At 45.2% G+C, this 8,745-nt stretch overlaps 1 protein-coding gene across 1 annotated transcript; it reads right to left on the reverse strand.

Moving 5' to 3' along the window:
* Positions 1 to 6,289: 6,289 nt before the first annotated feature.
* Positions 6,290 to 8,471, reverse strand: LOC138598246 (POU domain, class 3, transcription factor 4-like). The gene has a single exon (XM_069669989.1). It carries the CDS (start codon positions 8,466 to 8,468, stop codon positions 7,380 to 7,382), a length of 1,089 nt encoding a protein of 362 aa, XP_069526090.1. The 5' UTR covers positions 8,469 to 8,471; the 3' UTR covers positions 6,290 to 7,379.
* Positions 8,472 to 8,745: the final 274 nt, after the last annotated feature.

Genomic DNA, 8,745 nt, shown 5'->3' on the forward strand with positions numbered 1-8,745 from the left:
TCAAATGGATTCAATGACGATAAATTAAAGTCATCAGGGTTCTGTCGATGTTCAAGACGAAAAGTTTTGTCAAACAGAACTAGCGCTGATGTCCCTTTTTACACACAGCTTCACAGTTCAGTTTACAGTCGATGATTGTTCCAAGATATGTCCTTTGGTGCTGCACAGGTAGCATGCAGTCGGTTTATTATATCTGAACAACAACTTGAAATAATGTTTATGAGAGAATTGAGAGAAAACCACAGCACTAAAGTTGTGGGCTGTAAAACAAAAACAAAATGCAGAATGGTGAATGATGAATGCCTCAGAGAGCTGAGGGGAACTGCTAAGTTTAGTGATAGTCCTTTTAGACTCATGTAGTCATTGGATCCATGAGTGCAGCTTTAAACCCAAAGTACTTTCACGCTTTGAAGAAGGGGGTGTGTTTTTGCGAACAGACTCTTTACATTAACGACAACATCCCCAGCAGCTTCGTCTCCCTTTGTGTCCTCCCCCAGTGAACACAAATGACATGCAAAGCATGTTAGCCACCGCTAGGTGGTAACAATGTCCGCAACATGAGAAGTTCTGTGGCTTCACAACACACGGCGTCCCTCAGTGGCTCTGTGTCCTACCCTTATGTAAATGATCAGTCTCGCCTGCTTCCATTTTGTCTGTCCAACCCCCCGCTCCCCTGAGAGTAGGAGCTCCTCTAACCAGCGGTGTGTAAAGACAATTGTATGTGTGTGTGCGCGTGTGTGTGTGTGTGTCTGAGCTGTCAAGACCAGACAGCAGCAGAGGATGGAGATCTAGGGAGGAAAGCAGATGGACACACACACACACACACACACACATACACGTTGGCCTATGGACCAGCTGTTGTCCTTTTTCTGCAACTGTCTGAGCTGACTTCATGCCCTCCTCTCTCTCTCTCTCTCTCTCTCTCTCTGTGTGTCTCTCTCTCTCTCTCTCTCTCCTGGATTAGATGCATTTTGCAGTCAGCCTGGGAGCTGAGAGGTAAACAGTGGGGCTAATTGTTTTGACATACTGCTCTTTGTTTTGGCCTCCTGGTGCTAATCAACCACTTGGCTAATAAGTCTGCCTGGCGAGGACAACAGCTCCGTGTTCAGGCTGGGAGGAAGTAAGAAAAGAGGGGACAGGTGCTGCAGTCACAGTATCAGTCCACATCCGCTCGTCATCCAGAGTTCCCACAGTGCTGCTGCGGCTGGTAGCGCCCCGCTCAGGTGTGAATCTATTTATCCTCATTAACGAGCGTCTCCCCAAAGTCAGCCAATTAACACGCTGCTCCTAATGAAGCCATTAGCTGTCAGATGAGGTAGAGGCAGTGCTTGTCATCGGTCCACCTTGTGCATACGTGTGTGTGTGCATCCACTCTTGCTGCTAATAAAAGCAAGAGAATTAATGGAGTGAGCGTGTGTGATAATGAGTTAATGTGGAACAAGCAGGACGAGCAGTGATCAGCCCTCTGTCTCAAATGAAGATATCAGACACAGTGATTTACTCTCTCAGAGCCATAAACAGGCCTTTCTCCTCTCACATATACCTCTCGCTCATGTGTGTGTATGTGTGTGCGTGTAACAGACACACTGGCTGGGGGTGTGGGAGCACAGAGCACGCCACGCAGCTCTGTAGATCTCGAAACAAGGCCTCTTTAACTGCAGTCGTGCAGCCGGGCGTGACCACTTAACATCACATCAAAGTTTGCAGGAGTGTCGGCCTCAAAATGACGAAGTGTAGATGTCGCCCAGAGTTCCTGTGTTCCTTAATGGAGCTATCACACTGCACAACCTTAATATGGTTTTAATTGTCTAAGTAATTGCAAAGACATGACTGGCACAGCCGCAGCAGAGAGGAACAATAAGATCACAGAGGCAGCTGTTCTACTGACACCATTTCCACGTTTAATTGTCGGCGACTGAATATTTAAAGATACGAGGCTGAACAGATCCAAAGATCCAATTTAAAAACAGGTTTTACTGGTAGCAACAAAGACACACGATCATTCTCCCTGAGTTTCACATTGGATTCCCCTTGGCTCGGTGCACTGTACAGTATTTCTTACACCAACCCCCCACCCTACAGTCAGAAGCTGCCCCGCCCTCTCAGCGGGTGCCAGAACTGAGGATGTGAAATTGATTTTAGGTTATGTGATAAATCGTATTGCAGACTTTTCCTTCTTCTGTCTTCTTCTTCTACATGCCCTCCTCTCCTCACCCACGCTGCTTCCTCCCCCCTCTGCTCTCAGTTGGTCCTCTAACACACTTTCATTACCAACAGAGGTCCTCTGCCCTCCAGTGATCACTTAGCTGTTAAGTTTGGTTTCATCCACTTTGAAGTGGTGTCAGCGCCCTGCAGGAGCTGCTTTAGAGTGGGCAACCATGTATGAGCACAAGCACACCAACAACATGATGGATCAGTGTGTATACATGCAACCTGCAACAAGTGTGTAAGGCAGTGCCAAACATGTGACTGTACACTTGCATCTATTTCCTTACTTGTAGATTCAACTAAAGCCTCACTTGTTCTGTTAGGCTGACAGAGGAAACAGGAAGCAGCAATTTCTTAACCACTGAGTGTCACTTTTCAGGAAGGTGTAGCATTTGTGTCATTTAAAGGACAAACTTTTTGAGCGTCTGCATTCTTTAACAGGACGTCCTGTATGCATCTGACATACAGCATGTACAGGTGGCAGCAGAGGCCTGTGTGCCCGATCCACCGCCACACAAACATACTGAGCTACTCTGGTAGTTTCACTGAAGTATTTCAACATTTAAAAATTACTTTTTTAGAAGTCTTTAATTCAGATTTATGTGTTACATTACACACTGGACTGTCTGTCTGTTTACACTGCACTGTTTTTAGTCTTATACTGTAAATATTGTACTACCATCATCTTGCACAAACCTGCACAAGCCTACAGCTCTTTAATTACACTGTTGTACATATTTTGTACTAAATTGCTTTTTTAGATCTTATTCTTGTTGTCTGTTTGTATCTTATTCTATTTAAGGTCGCTGACAGTAGGAGAACTACTGTTAAATAAATGTTAATTATTCTGCACCTAAACACAAGTCAAACTACTTGTATGTGTAAACATACAATAAACTTGATGCTGATTCTGATAAGGGAGTTTTGTTGCTACAAGAACATATTTTCTTGTAGTCTATTAACTAAATTAAAAGTGATGAATTACTGTAATAGATTTAGATTAGCGCTATGAGCTAACCCAGCAAGCAGGCAACGTTCCCATAACATCGGCTAACATTACCGACAAGTTCTAATTATGTTTGAAAGAAAACATTTTAATCTAACATTCAAAGAACGTTTTCAGAATGTTTATCATTTTAAATAAAGTTCTTGTAACGTTAAAACTTAAACTAAGACAAAATGTTTTCACGTCAACATTGTGAAGATGTGTTCAGGATGTTATTGAGGCCTGGGATGTCAGAACGCCTTTTATAAAACATTTGCTCAATGTTACATAAAAACAAAGGTAGAACACGCTCACTGCAACATTCTGAGGATCTTTTCAGGATGTTAGTACGGCCTGAACTATCAGAACGTGATTTATAAAACCTTCCTGCTATTAAAAGGTACACATAACATTCTCAGAACATTCTTACAACAAAACATTTCTGGCTGGGATGTGCCTAAACTTAACACACCTCTTTAAAAGGAGAAATGTTCCTTACAATGTTAAAAAAGTTTCACTTATTATTTTGATTCATTTTGTAATTTCACTTATTTCTAATTGTTTTATTGTGTAATTTTATTTGTACATTTGAAGACTAACAGTAGAGCTGAGCTTTATAATAGTGGCTCCTGGTAGGTCGCAAGCAGGGGTCACAAAGGGGGTCATGAAGTTGTTTCCAGGACTGATAGAAAATGAATAAATGAATAAATCAAACACAATCACTCTCTTGTGAATGATTTTTCTATTTTTCACTCCTACAAAACAGTCAACAAAATAAGGAATAAGAACTTCTTGGTTTGAACTCGCACATTTTGAGCTACTTCTTGGTTCAAAAGTTGTTTTAAGGGGTCACAAGGCAAAAAAATAAAGTGAAAAATGCTTCAAGACATTTTACTGTACAAGCATTGTAAAATTGCATTGCATTGATAAAAACAGGATGTAAAGTTAAAAGTTGAGACGGTAAAGGATGAAGTCATACATCCACGCGGCCGCCTAGCATCTGATATTGATTGTTGCCATGTATGAATGCTCTCTTGTGGGTTTCTGTCCGTGTTCTCAGACTGCGGCCCTCTGTTCTGCCTCTTTCTAATTAAAGAGATGTCCGATGTCCTCTGCGTGACCTCCTGCCGGGTCGGTTTCACTGCTGAAACTGTGTCAGGGCCTTCCTGAAGTTTCTCAGACAAACTGTGCTGCAAAAAAGTTCTTTCATCTGTGTTTTACTCACTTTATCGACCTTCAGAGGTTGTTTTAAAGATCTTTGAAAAATAACACTGTTTGTGAAAGCTTTGGAAAACAATTTATTTAGAAGAATCCTGTCCACTTTTGACTCCTTAACTTTCCACCAACGTCTTTGAGACAGGAAACAAACTGAGAGAGAACAGACGGTTTGAGATGAGATGCAATTGTGTGAAAAAGGTGCGAGTCAGCCGCTGCCATCATCCCCTGCCAGTAAACACAGCGCTCACGCTCCAAACTGCTGCCTCACAAGTCATTACTCCTGCTCCTCTATTGTCGCTGTCCCGTCTGATGATCACACTCTCGCTCAGGATCTGATTCAGAGGCTCAATTATCCGCTGGTGCGAATCCGAGTCATCTGACCTCAAGCATTTTGGGAAATAATTACCTGAAGTTCCTCATTTAAAGCCTCTGAAATCTGCTTTCATCCTGCATCTGTTATATTCCTCCGTGGAGTTCTTTTACACATTTTCCCAAGTCAATCATTTTTTCAGTGAGCTATTTCTGTGGAGGTGTTGGTTACTCTTTAAAGACATATTTGGGGAGGTGAGGTTTGGAAGCATCCTGCCTCCACACAGAGGCAGTGTGAGGTGGAAGAGGCTCAAGGATACTGCAGTGCCGCTCTGGACCTTGGCTTGCTCTGCTTGTTTGCTCGGCTGCTGGCTCTTCTTCCATCCAGGGGCACCCCCCCACCCCCAACCCCCCCTCCACAGAAATCAGGGATTATTTCAAACTAAAATAGATGGATGGAATCAATCAGCCATGGTTTTACTTTTCTCTTCTTCTACATAACCGCCCCCTTTCACCTCCACACTCACACCCTTTTCTCCCCCCTTCCAACCCCTCCTCCCCTCTCTCTCTCTCTCTCTCTCTGTCTCCCCCACCCCCCTCTCAGGGCTGCAGACTGAGGAGATGCATAAATTCAGACGCATTAGTATTCCAGTCAGGCTCTCCATTTCAAGGCAAGGCCTAGCACCCTTCCGCCTCTCCTCCTCTCCTCTCCTCTCTCCCCTCCTTCACTCTCCCTCTCCTGCTCTATTTTTGAATCATTTAAAGCAGCGCTGCATCTACAGGCCTACTTATTTCCAAACCATCCCTAAATTATTTTTAGGCATTATGATTTTTTTTTTTTTAAGGAATATTGCTCTATTTTGCCCTTGCATGGCCAATTATACGCAGCTGTAGTCTTTGAAATGAGATTCATCTGCTTCTGATTGTGTGTGTCTGAGTGTATGCGTGTGTGTGTGTGTGTGTGTGTGTGTGTGTGTCATTGTGTTTTGCTGTCAGGCCCAGCGGCCCAGGCGATAAATCACGCATGTCTGATTGAGGAGGGCAGAGGGCCCGGACAATAACATTTGGGTGGAACTGCAGGAGAAAGCGTCTGAGTTTGCAGACCTGCAGCCAAGGTCCTGTTGAACTGCTGGATGTTTTACAGCTGTTAGTGACGTGGGAAAGTTTCCCTCCTGTCATGACATTGAAGCAGAGTGAAGGTTACGCTGCTTGAGAACAGTTATAATTGTGTGTGATAGATAAATGGAGCTTTATATTCCCTTTAGTGTGATAATAATAAGTCACCTTTTTACATTTTAAACCATCTTCAAAATATGTAAAAATGTAGATGGAGTTTTGAATGAAGAAATTAATCTTACATTTTAGTAATTGTTTTTACTATTTTTATAATAATAATAATAATAATAATCATAATAATAATAACAATAACAATAATAATTTATAAATAAATAATTTTGGTGGTTTCTACTCTTCTAAATATTCAGTAAACATTCGTCAAAAGTTGAACTCTGTTTTGGACAGTGAACAGTTGTAGCAAGAAAATTGTTTATTACAACATACATAGTTTATTTCAAAACATAATACAAGCTTTATACTGAAAATAAATAATTACTTGAGCTGTCATCGAAATTTGGAATAAAACCGCCGGAACAGTTCAATCTTACTGAAAATATTTTTGTTTTTACATTGCTAATTAAGTGCATGAATAACTAAGAGCATTTGTTTAAATTAATGACTTCAAAAGGGTAATATATAAAACTGTACAATATTCGAAAAAATACTTAAGAAATAAAACAATAACAGGAGTATTTAAGATTATAAAATTTTGATACTGAACGTACAATAAAATTATAGGCAGGTGTATAGCGTCGTCAACCCCTCTTTCTATTCTCGGCTCTGTCTCAGAGTCCACACAGTTTCTATGGTCGGAGATGATTGAAATGAAATAAATGGATTGATAAATAGCTGTAACTGTGTGTGGCTTCAGAAGCTACAGGCCATAAGGGAGGGATTTAATAAAAGAAAACCCTCCAAGTGCTATTATGTTGGTAGCAATACCTCTACAACTGGAATGAGGGCCTATATTTGCATATGCAAAAATAATTACAGATCTGCTACGAGTACGTTACAAAATAATGACTGTAAATATGAGGAGAAGTAAAGCATTGGAGAAGCCCGAGGGAAGCATGAGGTGGGCTGTAAAACGGCCTCGTGGTGCTGCAGGAAATCAATTAGGAAAAAGTGATATTATTATTTGTTTCACTCCGCTGATTATACAAGAGAAGCCCAAGCAAGTCAAAAGAACACATCAGTCCCTCTTATCGTTATTATCGAGCTGATGGGAAGTGGTGACACAAACCAAAGGCGCTGGCAGGTTATTAGGCACATTTTGTTTTTATATCCGTGATGTAGAAAACAATTTGGCGGGCTCCAAAGGTTCTGAAATATGACGTTTGATATGCAGCTATAGAATAATGCCCTCATGACAGATAGAAAATGACGAAGGCTGAACAGGTATCTCTGTTATTGTTATTGTCGTGTTTCAGTGCTGGAGGCATCTGGAGGAGTCTGTACCGGGACAGGCACGGGGGCCCGGAGGTGCCACCGCGCGGCCCTGCGCTCGAGAGTCTGTGCCGGGGGATTCCTCCCGGTGCTTCGGTCAGAGATCGTGGCACGAGGAGGCGTCTCCCGCGCTCCCGCTGTGAGAATAGGGTCCCTCGTGCGGCGGCGGCTCTCCCGGCGGCGTCATGCGCTTCTCCTTCTGCCTCCGGTTGCAGAACCACACGCGAACCACCTCCTTCTCCAGCTGCAGCGAGTCCGCGAGCGAGGTGATCTCCGGCGCGGAGGGTTTGGGACACTTTAGGAAGTGCGTCTCCAGAACCCCTTTCACGCTGACCTCGATGGACGTCCTCTTCTTTCTCTTTCTCCCCTGAGCTGCTATCTTGTCTATACTGCTAGAGCTGCCTGTGGTCGAGTCTGCCTCCTCCAGCCACTTGTTCAGGAGCGGCTTTAGTTTGCACATGTTTTTAAAGCTCAGCTGCAGAGCCTCGAACCTGCAGATGGTGGTTTGGGAAAAGACGTTACCGTACAGCGTGCCTAGAGCCAAACCCACGTCCGCCTGCGTAAAGCCCAGCTTGATTCTCCGCTGCTTGAACTGCTTGGCAAAGTGCTCCAACTCGTCCGAAGTGGGCGTCTCCTCGTCGGAGTGGTCGTGGCAGTGGTGCCCACCGAGGTCGCTGTGCTCGGGGCTGAGTGTGTCCCTGAGGCCCGGGTGCATGCCTTGGCCCTGCGGGTTGGGTGGAGGTGTGAGGCCCCCGTGGTCCAGCATGCCGTTGACAGTGAAGCCCGTCTGGGAGTAGATGTTGATCTGCTGCCCGCTGGTGATGGAGGAGTTGTGGGACACCGGGGTCCCCCAGGCTCCCGGGTGGTTGCCATGGTTGTTGTGATGAGGGGAGTGATGCGCTACGTGCGGGGAGCGGTGATGGATGATGCCAAGCTGCAGGTCCTCTCGGCCTGGTTTCACGTCCTGCTGCTCCATGGAGGCCGACCAGGGGCTGCCCTCCGACAGACTGCTCGCCCACTGGTGCCCGAGGGGGTGTCCGTTGCTCTGGACGCTCTGCAGGTAGTCACTCTGCAGGAGTTTCTGGTGTCCTCTGTAGGGGCTCGCAGGCTGCATGGCCTGGCTGTCCGGGTGGATCATGGGGCTGGAGCTGAGCAGGGTATAGGGGCTGGAGGCAGCTGTGGCCATGCTGGCTGCTGAACCCCACTAGAGCTACTGAAGGGAGAGAGCAGCTCAGCCTCTGACATCTCCCTCTCTCTGGAGTCTCGGCAGCAGCCTGGCACTGACTGACAGCCTCCACGTCCACTCACAGCCCGACTGAGACGCGGTGACGACGCGCGTCGACCAATGACGGCGCAGACACCCGAACCCCCGCCTCTGTAAGCAGAGCTGCGGAGAGGAAAGGGTTACAGCCAGTCGAACCGGAAGTGAGTCGGAATGCTGGTCCAGTGGGTCTGGCTGTGGA

The sequence above is a fragment of the Semicossyphus pulcher genome, unplaced genomic scaffold (assembly GCF_022749685.1).
Source record: "Semicossyphus pulcher isolate SPU_LCO1_2020_fin unplaced genomic scaffold, fSemPul1.0.p SCAF_2, whole genome shotgun sequence".
NCBI lineage: Eukaryota > Metazoa > Chordata > Actinopteri > Labriformes > Labridae > Semicossyphus > Semicossyphus pulcher.

Coding starts and splice junctions, on each gene's coding strand:
- LOC138598246 (XM_069669989.1), bottom strand. CDS start 8,468: ATGGCCACAGCTGCCTCCAGCCCCTATACCCTGCTCAGCTCCAGCCCC.